The sequence below is a fragment of the Myripristis murdjan genome, chromosome 3 (assembly GCF_902150065.1).
Source record: "Myripristis murdjan chromosome 3, fMyrMur1.1, whole genome shotgun sequence".
NCBI lineage: Eukaryota > Metazoa > Chordata > Actinopteri > Holocentriformes > Holocentridae > Myripristis > Myripristis murdjan.
The window spans coordinates 40,800,828-40,818,237 of NC_043982.1; the positions used below are offsets into that span (position 1 = coordinate 40,800,828).

A 17,410-nucleotide genomic window follows, 5' to 3' on the forward strand; every position below is an offset into this window, starting at 1 on the left:
AAGATGAAAGCAGACATCAGAACATGGAAAGTGGTAGGTAAAGGCTGAGGTAATGGAAAGAGACCTTGTGTTTGAAATGAGCTGTGATGTTCCTGTCTGCTCCATTACACTTGGCAGCTCTGTGCTGAGTGATATCATAAACACCGGGTCATCCGTCTCCCCACTGGTGTTTTGAGCTGCAGTGCCATTCATGATAGTTAGATTTCAGTTTTAATCAACACAGCTGGTTTGATCATGCAGATATGTATTAATTTCCAAATTCGTGTGGACAGCAACATGTCTTCAGCTTGTTTGGGATTCACTGCTGACCTAATTTAACTTTTCCTTGACATCTCTCACTGAATACTGACAGATGGAAATCTCCTCTCCCACCCATCACTGTTTTCTTCATTTAACATGGCTTCGCTTTTTCCTCAAATGCACTTTCCACATTCTCCTCCAATAAATATTTTCCCCCTGTTATTTGCTCAGCGCTTGGCACCGGTGCTCCGGACTCGTCCAAACAACAGCAGATGCCGGGGCTGCTGAACAGCTTGAGAGCAAACACGAGGGCTTTACCGATGAGAAACATCTCGCTGGAGGGGAAGGGGTTAAGGATCTTTTATGCATTAAGCTGAGAGGAGAATTCTCCATGCACAGCTACGTCACACGCCGAGCAGACACAGGAAGGTCTGCAGGTAGTGCTGTTGCTCCGGAGCTTCACAGTTCATCGCCGGGAGCTCGGCTGCCAACATGCTCACTGTGTTGTGCCAGTTGGCGCTGCTGACAAGGAATAAAGCAGTGCCCACTCCACTGGACCCCAAACTGCACTGCCTCCTCCTAATGCTCTGCCTTTGTGTCACAGCCTGGCCATATGGTGAGTAAAAAGCATCCTGATTACACTTTTCACTGAGTATTGCTCCTGTTTAACACTGGATGTCATTTTTTATATCACCACTCTCCTCTTGCTGCGAGTGTGGGCACTTTTTTCATCATGAAATAAGCTGGGTAATTTTTTTTTTTTTTTTTTTGCTGACTAATCGGACAGTTATTTCATGAGCATGAGTCATGATGTGGTCACTTTTGCTGCCCAACTTTTCTCTCAGTTCAGCCTCTGAGAAGCTGCAGGCTGTGTGTGTGTCTCAGTCTGGAATAACTGTGGTACAGTGTGTCTGTATAGAGCACTGTTAACTATATGAAAACTTTGCTTCTCAAAGCATTTTCAGGCCAGAAACTGACAAACAGATGCATATTCTTGTAGGAACTGAAACCTATGAGAATATTTATTGAATCTCAAAGGTTTTCTCACTGTGCTAATTTTTACTAAAACAATCTTTTTTGTTATTTCCCCTTTTTTGAGCCTCTCCCTGAACCCACTATGCACTGGTCTATGTGGCCAGTGTTTTTTTACATGCTGCTAACATGCTTTATGTTCATTGTGTCTGCAGTATGTTCATATTTTGTGTCATTAATAAATTTGCCATTTAGGGCAAGATTGTTAAGCAGAAACTGGCATGTGCAGGGGGACAAACCTGAATCCATCTCCACACCAACACTGGCCTCAATATGTTAATTATATGTTAATTATTGTTTATTATTGTTTACAATGGATCAAAGTTCAGCTGTTTTAGGGGCTGTTTCCCCGTGCTTTGACATCCACAGGAACTTGGTCTGCATAAAGTAGACAGTCTAATTTAGCTCTGTTTGTTAGAGCTCTTTTTGTATAATGTGCCATGATGGATTCCCTAATATTTCATTTTTTTAAAAGCAAGAATTTTCCTAGATCCTCCACTATTACAGGCACATATACAGCAAAATTCACCACAAATCTTAAAGAAAATCATTGTTTAATTGTGTTTTTTTTTCCACGATAAATATGGTGCCTGATAAAATCTTATCACGAAATTGGCCTCAGCACATCAGCAGTTTGTCATCATAAAATGTGGTACAGATGTTTGCAGAGAAATTTGTTGAGCTCAAGTTCGATGCCTGTTTCCTTTTTTCCAGACTCCAAAGCGCCGGAAGGTGACAACTGCCCGAGCTCTGAGTGGAGCGTCATGTGTCGGCCTTGCTGTGAGTACCACCTGATCCAGTGCAGGTGTCCCGCCCAGGGGTCCCGGGTGGGCTATACTGTTCCCTGCTGCCGCAACGCTCTGGATCAGTGTGACCCCTGTATCATCCACCCAGGTACACACTCACTCTCAGCTCAGTGGTAAACCATGAGATCCCTGGGTGTTTTTGCGTATCCCCCGGGGATCACCCCTCAGTCAGTGGCCCTGTTTCCACCTGGCATCGAAAAGCGTCTATGGAGATCTGATCTCAAGTGGGCAGCTCTCAGTCCGTCCGTTCACACCTGGCATTACAATGAGTCTGCACATGCATCTCACCTGCCCACTTGTGATTGGGTCTCGCTTTCCTTCTCCATATGCAGATAAACACGTATCATTTTCATCTGCTGAGACCTTTTTTTTGTAGTCAAGAGAGAGAGAAAGACGGTTTTACACTATACAGTTAAATTATTATTCTTCTAGTCTTCCTTCCACAAAAAATAAATAATTACAATATTAAATGTCAAATATTTTCATATCTGAAAGGCTTGACCTGATCATGTTGTTTTAGTCTCAGATTATTTAATTATTCCAGCAGATCTGAGAGGGGTGGGTTCTGTGCTGATGTGGATAAATCAACCAGATTGATGTTGATCTTGAATGTTTGCATGTGCAGGTGGGCGAGGCCTCATCCACTGTTGTGGCTCTGATGTGTGTCAGAAATTACAGACGAGGTTTAAAAAAAAAAAAAAAAAAAAAACTAAACCCAGAGGATGGTGACACAAGCGTCGGGCAGACAGTTTGTGTTTTTATTCATCAACCAGTTGCTTTATAGTCGACCTGCACTTCAGTTTGCATAAACATCAGCTGCTGGGCAGAGTCAGGTTGAGCCCACAGGATCAGTCATTTCCACGTTTCCCATTCATTGCGTTTCAAGAGTCGGGGCGTCTTGATGCGTCTTGATTTGCTTAAAGTTGAGGTCTACGCTACTACCACTGTCCTGTGGATACACACCATCAGGCAGGAGAGTTTTTTTATTGGAAAAGTGCCAGTCTGGCCATTGTCGGGGTGTGGGGCTGGACTGGAGCTGGAGACAGAGGAGGCCAGGTGAGTGGGCAGTCCTTCAATCCATCCTGTGTCACATGTCTGTTTACACTTCTGATGCGATGCAGACAAAAGCATTGCAGGCTGCCGGATGTGTCCTGAGTGATCAGATCTCAAGACACCTTGAGGACACACTGGGTGCTGTTTCCACCTGATGAGATCACCCAGGACGGATGTTAATGCCAGGTGGAAACAGGGCCAGTGTGTCCAGTATTGTGATGTCTTTTTCCTTGGATCTACTGGTGAAGCTTGAGTTGCTCTTTTCTTTGTCTCCAAACTAACTGCTGTTGCTGCTGCTGTAAAACCAAAAAACATCACCTCCTGTGCGCCAGAGGATTAAGACCTACCTGCCATTGAGTGTTTAGAAAAGCAAATATAAAGCCAGTAAAGCCTTTGACTGAAGTGCTGGTGCCTATATCGATGTAAGATATAGAAAACTGAGCAGCTGCACACTCTATCTACACTGTCTATGCAAATGTCCTCGTTAAATACAAGATTGACAGCTTTACATTTGATTTTCTTAAAGCTTTCATGAAACAGATATCGGTTTAATCAGTGTCCACATAAATATTTTGGACTGTTTAAAGCAAATGTTACAGTAATTCATTGGTTTAAACATGAATGCTCATTTTTGACCACTCATCATTCGATTGCATGTGGGTTGTGATTCTGCAGAGTGGGAGACATTTTTCTATTGCAGTAACAGCGATCAAAACTCAGCCGTGCACAGCTCTCTTCAGCACGATCAATAAAACATCTGGCCTCTCAGCTCACTCTCTCCTCTTCTCTGTGTGTGTGTGTGTGTGTGTGTGTGTGTGTGTGTGTGTCTCCCTGCCAGGCTGCAGTCTCTTTGAAAACTGCAAAACGTGCCACAATGGAACTTGGCAGGCCAATGATGACTTCTTTGTCAACGGGAGATTTTGTACAGAATGTCGCCAAGGCTGGAGTGGAGGCGACTGTCGAAGTGAGTTGTTTGGATGAAGGCCTTTTGATGCTATGGAATAATATTCTCAATCCTGTTGTATATTATGGTTTAAAAATAAAATATGTGGGTGGATATGCCACAGTAGCTGGCAGGATAAAACATGGATATTAATATACATACATAATTGTAAACAATTCTCTTGGAAGCAGCTATAAACCTACAGTGCTACTACCTGGCAAACTCATTGCTATGAAGTAGTTATGATACATGGCCACTATTTGTATCTTCCAGTACATTCAAAATGGATTATGCACTGAGCAAGAAAATTCTCCATCTTCTCTAATTTGTCCAACACAGACATCTGTTACTTATATTTCATACAGAAACACTCCTTCTTGAAACCTCTAATCTTTCCAACCCCAACCCTTAACCCTAATTTCCTCCTAACCCAGTTTGTAATATTAACCCTTTGCCCTGGTCACTTTCTGCAGTGAGGTTTGACAAAACTCAATCTGGAGGATTTTCTGTGTCTCTCTAATCGTGTTCTGATCTGCTCCTTTGAAATACACACACACACACACACACACACACACACACACACACACACATGCATGCACGCACACACATCCTGCAGAACAGACGAACGTAGCATTAGTAATCATGGTTATTCAAGATGTTGCATGGCTGGGTGGATCGTGCACGAGTGATGGCTTCCTGTCATGTCATCATTTTATTTTGGAAGTTGTCTGCTCTTTTGCATGGGATGTCACGCTACAACAACAACAGCAACAAAAAAAAATAACCCTGTGTTCAACTCAGCTCTGATGAGCACATCTTTCACAGGAACGTGCACTGGCTGTGTCAAACTGATTTCCTTGTGGTCTTGTGGTTAGCGTGTGGAGGAGTCCTCCAGCGGGCCCAGGGTCACGTGGCACTCGACAGCTACCCGACTAACGCCCGGTGTGAGTGGAGACTGGAGGTGCCGCGAGGCCACAGCATCGAGCTCCGGTGGGTCCTGACTTTCTCCGTCAAGACATCGAGTCAGTTCCTTCACCTGGAAGGGGGGAAAATGTTCCAAAGAGGAAAAAAATGAATTAAAATCTCAAGAAGAAGGCATTTTCACTGATTAGTGAAAGATTCTCCTTGTGGCTGAAGTTGTGAAATCACCTCGGCGCTCATTTATCAACATTGCATATACATCAAATGATCTCTGACAAGTAAAATTTTGAATGCTTGCATGTGGAAAAAAAGGAATTTATGTAATTGTGCCTATACAAACACCTGTAAGTAATCAGCCTTGATAAATACCACACCTTATAAAGCAGCTGTACACTAGAGCTAGATGATACGGATAAAACCAAACATCACGTTATGCTTGACAAATACCTCGAAATCGATACTGTGATGGTATTTCGGGGGTGACTGTTGGTGTTTTCATAAGGTATTTAAACACAGGAGATTTTCATTAGTGATGTGGATATGATGAGTAAGCAGGTTAAGGCAAATAACAGGAAACAGCCACAACAGTCAAATAAGTTCAGAAAATGTCATTTCCTTACTGTGTTGCAGTCTTTAAAACCAGGACAAGACTTCTGTCAGATTGTTTTACAATGTTCAAAATCCCAGATGATATCTAGTCTCATATCATGATATATCGCCTAGCCCACTTTATGCTCATGCACATCCACTTATTGATATAAATATGTGTCCCCAGTTGACCGTATATGGTGAGAACTTTCTTCTATAATGGTGCAGGAAACCCCCACTGTGCTGAACATGGCTCAGGTGAAGAAACTGACCAGCAAGTAATACAGTTTTTTTTTTGGCAGCAAGTTTCAGCAAACTCCATTTCAAAAAAGTTTTGATATTACATTTGCCAAAAAAATAGACTACATTCAACATGAGGGAATTGCTGCAATAGGAAAACTGACAAGTGAGACCAAATGTGGACGAGGCACTTACCTCCTGTAGTGATAACTAATTATCATTTAATTTTTTTTTTTTTTTTTAAAGCTTTGTGCATCAAAATATTACAGGCATGCTAATTAGTAAGGCATCCACAGCTCCTCCACAAAGACAAAGCCGGGAGCCAAGGTCCAGCAAAACAGGCGTTGGAAAACAAAATCTTCTGAGGAGCAACCCAACACTCGATTATGAAGTTGGCACACACTCTGAAAGCGCGCTGCAGGCAGAATACACTTTCGGTCTCAAACACTGGAGCCTGAGCACGTTTATATTCATCATGAAAAAGTTTATTTGATTGTCGGTCCCTGTCTCTTTCAGTGGTTTGTGCACAAGCTTGGTAAGAGCTGCCAGGCTCAGATCCACACTGATCCACCGCTCCTCGCTAAGAATAGTTCTTACAGTTTAAATACATTTTTGTATTTATGCAACATTGAAAAGTGATAGCCCACATACCGTGTTTGGATCTAAAATACAGTATGAAACACTGAAATGATTCATACTTGAGTGATTCATCACAGAATGAAAAAAAGAGGGTAGCACTCGACTGGCCAATAGAGTAACCATCATTAACAAATGGTAAATTATAATTTAGTAAACTTTAGTAAATCATTATTATACAGTTAACAACAGTATTTGGATGGCAATTATAAAGTTGCAACTGATGACCATAATACCTTATTAAATGGTTAATATTTGGATGGCTATTATATAGTTGGATATTTTTGGGATATTTTCAATTAAGCGGTTGAAGCTTTCAACTTCTAATGTCCGATATAGTTACAACAGCTGCTTATAATAATTAGTTAATGAATTCAGCGGTGATTCTGGCTTCAAGTCGACACAGACATTAGAAGTTGAAAGCTTCAACAGCTTAATTAAAAATATCCAACTTTATAATAGCCATCCAAATAATGTTTTTAGATGGTTTACAAAGCACTTATTACCCACTAACAAAGTTTAATAAAATGTCTGTTCCATCTGTCTATGTGATGTTTGTAGATGTTTAACAAATGAATATTAAAAGTTTATAAACCATATCATAATCACTAACAAATGTTTCATATAGAGTATAAAATGTTATAATGTGTGCAACAATAAACTGTTAATAAATAATTTGCTATACATATAAGCAAACATTATTATCATTTCTTTGTTAAATAAAAATACGTATTAACTAAAGTTCACTATCAATTCACCATTTATTAATAATAGTAATTATAATGTGTTACCAAAAATTTTATAAAAGCTTCTTTTTGCTTGTGCTGCAGGTTTTCGAAGCTCAGCTTAGAGCCCGTCCACAACTGTCGCTACGACTACGTGGAGCTGCGTGACGGCGACAGTCTGAGCTCCCCTGTGATTGGCCGCTTCTGTGGCGACCAGCTGCCTCCTCCAGCGAGAAGCTCCGGGAATGTCCTGCACGTCTTGTTCGCCTCCGACGGCTACAACAACTTCGACGGCTTCGTTTTCACTTTTCAGCAGAGCTCAGGCAGGTACAATGACGGTTAGCATATGGCACATATGTGTCTAAATATCATTATAACAGTTATGAAGAGATGAGAAACAAACTAACCACACGATATTTTCAACATATACACTTTGTTTAGATCATAGTAACTTGATTAAAATTACAATACATATATGTATATGTATATATATATATATATATATATATATATATATATATATAGATAGATAGATAGATAGATATAGATAGATAAAATTATTGAGTTATTTGGCCTTAAAATTAAATTTGCTTGAAATGCAATGCATAAAAATTGTTATGCAATGCAAACCTTATTGTGATGTGGAAAGATGTATCTCTTGATGTCAGAGTGATATATGTGATGATGCAGATGATCTGAAGTCGTGCTGTTCTGACACAGTGTGCAGCCCCTCGCCCTGTTTGCACCAGGGCACCTGCATCCCCGATCCACGTCATTCGTTCCGCTGTGTGTGTGCAGACGGCTACGCAGGGCAGCGGTGTGAAAAAAAACGGTCAGTTACACATTTTCACACAGATACACACTCTTTCATTGCCATCTCTGATGCTACTCCCCCATTAGGTAACAAACTGAGCACCTCCCTTTGTTTTCCATCCTTTTCCCTCAAACACTCCCGTCCACTAACTTAAGGACATAATGTTGATCTGAGGCAATCACATCCTTGAACATGTGCTAGGTTATGCGATCACACATTTAATTCTGGCCTTTCTTCCCTTTTATCAACAGATTAGAAAATATCATGCATAGTCTACATACATGATGATTTCTGAAATCACTAGTAACCAATAGGGGTGGGGCAAAAATCGCTTCACTTAAGTGTTGTGATTCTTTTTCTTAAGTTTTTTCTTCAATAGTTTTTTTTTTTCATTCCTGAATAGATTTAGGGCCCTATCTTGTGCCACCCGCCATCCGCTGCCACTACCCGCTACCCGCAAATTGCGGATTTAGGAACTTCCGCTATCCTTAAACGGTATCTTGCGCCACCCGCTACCCGCTATCCGTTATGCCGACTCCGTCATTTGCGCCTGGAGGTGTGTCCGTGGGCGTGTTTCATGCGCTATCCCTAAAGTTGCTATCTTGCGCACACACTTTAGGGAAAGCGGATAGCGGGTGGTCCTGACCACCCGCTATCCGCTATCCCTAAAGTTTGGGCTGTTAGGAGAGCGCGTCCAGGCGGCTTCAACGCGCGCCCCGACGGAGCCTCGCCACACACACGGTCGGACTGATACCGGGACGCCGCCGGAATGAACTGAGTATATTACTCATATAGACTGTTTAGAGGAAAGACTGTTTTAATTGGACACTTACGCCAGCACGTTTTATTGTTTTATCATAAGCCAGCAGCTGTGCTATTTTTTTATTTTTAATATTTTATTTGCCCAATCTACCTTGTCAATAAATTAGTTTACACATAGTTCCACCTCTGCCTCTTGTGTGTGTGTGGTGTGGCCCAGGGATTTTACTCAATCAGCACAACCTTGTGACACGTCCACTTGGACACATGTGGACGTGCACATGTGGCTCCACCTCCCGAATTAACTCGCCTATAATATAATATATAATATGTATATAAAGCCAACTTGCTTTAGCCTCAGTAAGCCCTGAGAAAATCTACCTCCCTCTCTTCATCGCGGGTTTAGGATTTAGGATTTAGGATTTAGGATAGCGCAGCCTGGTGTAACTGGCGTAACGCCCAAAACACGCCTATGCATAATATAGCGGGTAGAGCAGGTGTTTTGCGGATAGCGGGAGGTGCACAAGATAGCAACTTTTACGGGGGAACGCCTCTTCCTAAATCCTAAATCCGCAAATAGCGGGTTTAGGGAGTCTGGCGCAAGATAGGGCCCTTAGAGTAAAGATGCTGGTATCATATCAAACAAGACAACCCAAGGAATCATTTGGCGCCATTGGTGTATTTCATGCTTGACTGCTGGCAAGATGGCAAAATATCACTCCAAAATTAGGCTAAATTTTATCGAGGGAAAAACTGGCATGGTCATTTCCAGCAGGGTCCCTTGACCTCTGACCTCCAGATGTCTGAATGAAAATGGGTTCTCTGGGCAGCCACAGCTCTCCCCTTTGCAGACATGCCCACCTTCTGCTAATCCCATGCAGTTTGGGCCACAAACCCTGCAGTCCACATGTGTTCTTGTGGCCTGTTGTAAAATGGTGTGTTTGTGCAGACTGGAGCCTAAACAGTCTTGGAGTTGCATCAGTTGGCTTTGACTGGAAAGCTGAGACTCTTGTTGATTCAGTGAGCCACATCTGATTCATGTGTGATGATGGAGTGAAACTTGACATCACTGTATAAAATGGCCTATAGTGACCTCTAGGATAATCACAGCCTCATGAAACTTTACAACCACAAACTAGAGGAGAATTCCAAAAACAGAAATCGCAATAAATCATACTGCATTATAGTACTTGTAGAATTGCAATACTAAAGAATCTCAGTACATATCAAATCAGCAGGCAAGTATCGTGATTGGGAAATAATCATATTGTCCCAGCCATAGTAACTAATGTCGTCAAGTGTGTGTCACATATGTAAAGTGGAGGTGTGTAAACTACTGATGTAAAGCTCACTCTGCAAATGTACTTAATTACTTTCTCAAAACACTCTCCGGACATGTGCTGTTGGTGAATGACAACAGGATTAATCCTCAGTGCCACACCCTGTGACTCTGTCTGCCGTCTGATTCAGTTTTGACCCACCAGTGCAGGACTGAGCCATGCACAGCTGCTGCCAATAATGACATCATCCAGTCCTCCTAATCCAGTGGCTCTCAGATGAGGGTATGTGCACCCCTAGGGATTTAAAAAATATGCATAATTCCTAAAATCATTAGCCTATGCTATAATAAGTTCAATAACAAGTGTAAATGTTAAGTTTGATTCAGTTTTCCTGCCGGGTTTCCTGTTTGTAGTTTAAATCTGCTGCGAGGACGTTTATTCACTATGACCGGGAAGCCAAGACAAAAAAAAAAAAAAAAAAATCCTGAAAATGGATTAGTGTTCAAAACGTAGCAGCGATGCAGCTGAACACAAGGAGGAAGAAGAGAAAAAGAAGCAAAAACAGAAACAACAATCTGTTGTTATTTCAGAGGGGGGCCATTACTGACAAAAGTGTGAGAACCGCTGTCCTAAACTTTCTCACAGTGAAAATCACCGATCACATCTTTTGCTGTTTGCAGTCATGATCACAGATTGAAATTTTGGCCTGATAGCGGCGCTGGAGAAACGGTGATGGGGTCACCAAAATCAACAAGGCTCTTCCTCTAGGGATCGTAAATGCACAAATTAAAATAATTGATAGCACATTTTTAAAATCTACCACGAGCTGAAATTTTCTCCACAGTTGCTATTGTCGGGAGTCAAACCTGTGAGTCCCCGGAGAAGCCGGTGAACGGGGACGTCCTGACGGTAAACGGGCCGCGGGGGGAGCTCGTATCGGTGCGTTACCGGTGCCACCCGCCCTTCACCCTGACGGGCAGCCAGCAGAGGAGCTGTCTGCCCAATGGCACTTGGAGTGGCACAGCGCCCGCTTGTGTTAAAGGTATTTTTCACTGGTTTTGCCTGATGCTTTCTTCTTTTTGCTTCCGTTTCTCACTTTGTCAGTGTCCATTGGGTCCATTTTCCTTTCAACTCTCCTTTCTTTCTCTCTCTCTCCCTCTCTCTCTCTCTCTCTCACACACACACACACACACACACAGTGAGTAACACTTCCAAAGTAAGTAGAGTGCGGTGTTCCCGTCCACCTAAAGTGCTCCACGGCTACCACAAACCTGCTGCTGGCGCCGTCGGCGACGCTGAGACGATTGAGTTCTTCTGTAAAAGCTCCTACATTTTGAGTGGAAACACTCAGAGCACCTGCCTGCCCAACGGATCCTGGAGTAGCAGGCCGCCCAAGTGTGTGAGAGGTATTTGTTGCCCAAAATACTTTCAAGCTGGGAAAAAAAACACTATTAGGCACCAAGCAGCTGCTTTTTCCATTGCATCACCATGTGGGGTTGCGCAAACTGTTTCTAACATATAACTCCCACTATTTGTTTGTCTACTTACCTGGAAAAATTCCCTATTTTGACCACAAGATGCAATTGGAAAAATTACAGATTTGGGAGATTTGGTGGTATCATGAGTGTGCAGTAATCTGGGCAGTTTGCTTTTAAATGTGGAGTGGTAATGGTTTTGAATTATTCATGATAATTGACATGGCTCTAAATAATCTTTACTCTCACATTTTATGAATAGTCTATTTTAATAACTATATATTTTGCTCAAAATTATTCACTTTCCTGTAGCCCAGCTATTCCAGCGGCAGGAGCTCAGGTGCTGATTGTGCTGTATTTGATCCTCAGCTGTTTGATTTGTCTCTGCAGCCTGTCGAGAGCCCAAAGTGTCTGAGCTCGTGAGGCACACGGTCGTGAAGCCGCCCCTCACATCAAGGTATGCCACTATCACATTGTATTGTGTGTGTTTATATGTTTGTTTGTTTTTTTATTCCAGTCAACCGCCAAGAAATAAATATATAGGCCTGTTAGATCTGAAGGTTTTCCTTAAAGCTAAACACAAAACACAACAGGGGAGAATTATGGACTGTTTTTTGTTTATAATGTAATTTAGTTATAATGTAATTTTCTAGCAGCGTTGTGAACCACTTTCCTATCCACAAGGTCACAGTGAAACTATTACATTATAACTGTGGATGTTGCCAAGCTGTCACTCCAATCAAGACTGGCCAATAGAGTCGTGTTTTACATAGTGCTGGGCGGTATACCGGTTCATACCGAATACCGGTGTTATTTATTTATTTTTTTTATGATATGAATTTTTCAGATACCCCAATACTGGTGTGTGTGTGTGTGTGTGTGTGTGTGTGTGTGTGTGTGTAGCGCATATAACGTTGAGAACAGCATCGTTGGAGGGGGGACTGTTTTTGCAGTTGCACTCACTAAAGCTGAAGAACTTTTACCAAAAAGAGGAGCTGTGTTGGCTGATTGGAAGTTCTTCGGCTTCAAAAAATCCGTCTGGCAAAGGCAAAGAAACTTTCCAGGCTACAGCAGCGCATTGACATAGATTGTGTAACAAAGTGAAGAGTTGCCACTCTGCTCTATTTTCACTGGCTAACAGCAGCACACTGGCTTAGCTTGTCTATTCAGAGAAGCGGTATCACTTTGGCTTATTTTTCAATCTATGTTATCACATGCATACTACTGCTCATTCATTGGTAGCTGAATTGTAATGTCTATTTGATAAGTAATTCACATTTTTAAAATAATAATACTATTTTAACATATTGTTAAATCAGTCAAATCAGTCTGCATTTTAATGCAAGTGGCCTTAAATTTGCATAATAAAAAGGTTCTGTATTTTGATTGCAGCTGTCATGCATTCTGATTCCTTCACTTCATTAGAATCATGAGTGCCACCTCTTTGCATCATTTTGTGTTGCCATGTAAACCTGTATTAATATTAGGGTGGACAACTTGGACATTAATGTCCAGTTGTCTGGACATTAATGTCCAGTATTCATTTCTCATGACAGTAAAATAGGTCATTCTAAGTTAATTTACTGCAGTAATTCTTCTCTAAGATGAGCCAACCCTTTGTACTTTAGCAGCTCTGTTCAAAATGTGGTCATATGTTAGGGAAAAATAGTTAATTTCCTTTCATCTCCCCCTACATCTGAGCTGGAGTCATGCTGGTAAGGTCCTACTGAAAGGACTAAAAAGCACAGTGTGTCATTGCGCTAAATAGGCACCCATTTATTTGCTGCTGTGATTCAAAATGTGAAAAACAACTCATTTTACTCTGATGTGAATTTTTATTAGCCTTGTTACACCTTCAACCAACGAGGAAGAAAAAACGAGCAAAATCAGCTGCTGTAGTGTTTAGTTGTTAAACACTGTGGAGTTAAATTCTGCATACTAATGGATCTTTATGTCACAAGGTTGAGAAACACTGACCCAAATGTTTATTTACGCAATATCACTTGTTATGGCTGTGACTCAGTCGTGGTCGTGTTGAAGATTATCGCAGCCGTACTGATATTCAGTCTAACAGCACAACCTCAGGTGTGATATTGCCTTTATACAACAGTTCTACAAACAACATCTTTCAAACAACGGAAATGAGACACAACAGATTATGATTTACTCATTTAATCCATTTTTCAGCTCCGCCGACACACGTAGTTCTGTCAGAAATCAAGCAGAGCGCTGTAGCTACGTGACTCGTTCCTCCCGCCCATCGATACTGAGCATGTGCAACAAACATTTGATCTGATAAAACCCTCAACAAAACAGTGAAAGCCTGTAATCTGCCTCTGATCACCATTCACATTTTAACTCCATTTATTTTTAGAAACGTGTCCATCTCTGTGCTGACACGGTGCGAAATCTTTGTTAACATGACATTGCAGATCCCGGGTGGCAGAGTGATTCATAATGCTGTTATATATATCAGCATGCATGGCACACCTCTTCAGAATCAGAATCAGAATCAGAAATATTTTATTGATCCCTGAAGGGAAACTGGGTCAGCTGCAGTTGCTCAGATTCTCAAGAGAAGAGTTAAATTATGACCATAAGTGAAATTATAAGATATAGAAAAAGAAGTAAGTAATATAAAGATATGTGCTTTAGAAAAAAAAAACTATGTGCATTATGTATGAATATGTGTATTAATCCTACAAAAATATTACAACAATAAATACAAGAAGAATTGAGCATTTGCAAAAAGTATACCTACATACATCATATACACACAGGGGTATTGTGGTGTTGAATAATTATAAAGTCCTACAGGTGTAAATTATTGCACAGTTCTCTTGTCCAATCACATTGCACCACAGAACTAACTGCTGTATGCCTCTAGTAAACTTTCTTGTTAGCTGGAACGAGTATGAAGAGTCATTTTGATAAACCGTACGGGTTTGCCGCAGGGAGAGCCTGGAGGGAAGACTCCACCTCTCGTCCAGGTATAAGGCGTACGATTTGTTGGTGCCTGGCTTGATCCCACACACACCGGACAGGCAGCCGGAAAGTGGCACCGCGGCCTCAGAGGAGCTGCCTCGTGGTTTTCACCGACTCTACACAAGCATCGAATACAGGTGTGCCTCCCCGCTGTACCAGCACAGCGGCAGCTCCCGGCGCACTTGTCTGAAGAGCGGCAGGTGGAGCGGCCGTCATGTCTCCTGTTCACCAGGTGAGCCGCTCAGAGCCACACTGAGGTGAAGCACTGTTTCCCCCATGGTCGCTTTTTAAAATCCCTTTTCACCTTGTTAGCCAATTCTCCACATTACCCCACTATATTTACCTCCTGGAAAATCATGGTGTTCCAGTAGGCAAACCTAAAAAAATGCAATCAATAAAGCCATCACAGATATTCTGTTCCTTTTTAAACTTTTGAATGATGCCTCCCTGCATTATGATTTGTCATAATATCCAGTTTCATCCAATATCCAGGAAATAAGTCAAACTAAGGAACTGAGCTTCTTCCAAAATGCTCTTTCATTATGACTTTCAGAGGATATTTGTATCCTATTTTGCAGCTGGTCTGTTACAGATTTTTCTCTGTCAAGGTTTACAAAAAAGGAACATTTAAACACGATGCATTGGCTCAATGTTTCAAAGAAATGCTCCCATTCAGATATCCTTTTCAGTCTCTGAAGATTTATCAAGTACTATTGAGGCGGCTTGTAAAAATTCAAAAAGATATGAAGTGTCTTTTCCTTTTTTTTTTTTTTTTTTACCCAAGCCGACCCCCTCCTTCTCTTGCTTTCTCTCTTTTTGATGCATTCTTACTCCCACTCTTCCACTCTCCCACAGTGTGTGGCAAATTTGCCACTTTCAGCACACACAATCTCACAGACACCCAGTGGCCATGGCATGTGGCCATTTATATCCGCTCACCCTCCAACAGCCGGAGGGACCGTGTCTTGAGCATGTCTGACCAGCAGGGGGCCTCAGAGGAGTCTGGATTCTGGTACCTGGCCTGCAGCGGGGCTTTAGTCACACAGCGCAGCGTCCTGCTCCCAGCTCAGTGTGTGGCGGAGAGGGACAAGCAGCAGCCGCTCAATCCAGAACATGTGAAAGTGGTGCTGGGCATACAGCAGCAGACGGCCCAGGCTCAGACCAAAAGCCTGCAACACCTCAGGGTACAATAAGACTTCCCACCAAGCAAAAATGTCATGCTTTGACTTTTAGAGTTCAGTGTCACAATCCATGATACTTGCTTTTAATTAGCTGAATCCATAGAACATTGAGTCTAGTGTTTTTTCACTGTGGTGAAAAAATACTAGCTACATTTTTTATCAGTTTGCTTAATGATGTTTGTACATGTGGGTCATCCCCATTTCACAGCTTTTACTTTAAATAGCATCGAACTCTGCAGCCTTGAACGATATGATTAATTGGTTGTTAAATGATTTGTAGTCCCACAGCACCAACTGGAGCCCGGTCTGTGGGCGGAGTGATAATTAAGGCAAATGATTCAGCATCACATGCATCAGCATGTTCTCTTTTGGTAGAGTTTGCACCGGTAAAACAAGAAATGATCCTAATAATCAGTTAATGATGAGGATGAATGATTGATTTTGGTGCAGGCTTCCTCTTTTGATTTTCTGACAGTGGCTCTGTTTCAGATAAAATGAGTGGACATGTTTGAGAGTTTCCAGACCTGGGGACAAAAAGGTGTTTGACTTAAGTTTGAATTTGAGCTACTTGAGGTGTGTACTTGGTTGGTCTTGACAGATGTTTCAGCAGGATCAAACGTGGGCGCATCAAGTGAAATAAGATCAAGCTTTCTCAGGTATTCCTTTGCTGTTTTGCCTGCTAGGCTGCCACTAGCTTCCATCTTACATCGATTTTCACTCACTGTCATTTGTCTCTCTCTCTGCCTCGCCAGGTTTCAAATATTTTAGTGCATCCGAATTTTTACTCCAGGATGGACTCTGATCTGGCTCTGCTCAAGCTGACGGACAAGGCCAAGATCAGCGAGCGTGTGCTGCCAGTGTGTCTACCCAGAATGCAAGGTGGAGAGGTGACGGCACGAGAGGCCTACACGGCAAGGTGGACTCCAACACGTGACCAGCAGCGCCCGAGTCGCTACGGCCTCTCAGGCATGACTGAACTTGTTGAGTTGGCTGATGTTTCTCATTGTGAAAGAGAATTCGCTCAAAGAGGAACACCTACAGCCATCACCGACAATGTGCTGTGTGTCGTTATAAAACCATCCAGTCCTGACGGCGCCTGTCCCGGAGATATCCCAGGCATCACAGCCATACCATCTGTGGCCTCCTCCACAAACACTTTTGGGTCGAGTCCCACAGAGGCACAGGAAGCTTCCGGCACTGTCTGGCAGTTGCACGGTTTAGAGAGTTTTAACCACGAGGACAGGAACTGCCATCGAGATACTTACACAGGTCAGACACGAATAATCAACTTCCGAAACTGGATCGACGAAAACATGAAGTAGATGTCTTTATTAAAATGTCATGTAAACAGGATTTTTCAGCTACTTTCATCTCAAATGTTTGTTTATTTTTAGGTGCACTAAATTTGCATTGTCAAGTTTTGATTGGATTTATTAAACTCCAACATCTTTGGCAAAATACCTTTTTTTTTTTTTTTTCAGACTTATCCAGACTGAGAGAAGATGTTTGATACCATTTTCACCTCTGTATGTCCAGTTGTCTGGTTCCTATCTGTAGCATTTCATGTTAGTTTGCATGAAGACTTGAAGTCTATGGGAGTCATTAGCCTGGCTCTGTCAAAGTGAAAAAAATAAACCTTACAGCAACTCTGAAGCTGAAGCTATACACAGTGTATCATGTGGATTTGATATACACATATTGGAATTGAAAGACAAAAAACAAAAGTCATTTC

At 42.0% G+C, this 17,410-nt stretch overlaps 1 protein-coding gene across 1 annotated transcript; it reads left to right on the forward strand.

Annotated features, from left to right (window-relative positions):
• The first annotated feature begins 719 nt into the window (after positions 1-719).
• Positions 720-17,105, forward strand: pamr1a (peptidase domain containing associated with muscle regeneration 1a). The gene is made up of 13 exons (XM_030048655.1): positions 720-856; positions 1,987-2,166; positions 3,970-4,095; positions 4,950-5,064; positions 7,290-7,507; positions 7,905-8,084; positions 10,281-10,319; positions 10,882-11,079; positions 11,237-11,443; positions 11,903-11,969; positions 14,467-14,729; positions 15,353-15,681; positions 16,431-17,105. Exons 1-13 carry the CDS (start codon positions 733-735, stop codon positions 16,998-17,000), a joined length of 2,616 nt encoding a protein of 871 aa, XP_029904515.1. The 5' UTR covers positions 720-732; the 3' UTR covers positions 17,001-17,105.
• The last annotated feature ends 305 nt before the right edge of the window (positions 17,106-17,410 follow it).

What these genes read in the sequence shown, in the direction of transcription:
- pamr1a (XM_030048655.1), top strand. Translation starts at nt 733, where the DNA reads ATGCTCACTGTGTTGTGCCAGTTGGCGCTGCTGACAAGGAATAAAGCA. An exon ending in GAGTGGAGGCGACTGTCGAA is followed by an intron (nt 4,096 to 4,949) that starts GTGAGTTGTTTG and finishes TCTTGTGGTTAG; the next exon opens with CGTGTGGAGGAGTCCTCCAG. An exon ending in CACTTTTCAGCAGAGCTCAG is followed by an intron (nt 7,508 to 7,904) that starts GCAGGTACAATG and finishes GTTCTGACACAG; the next exon opens with TGTGCAGCCCCTCGCCCTGT.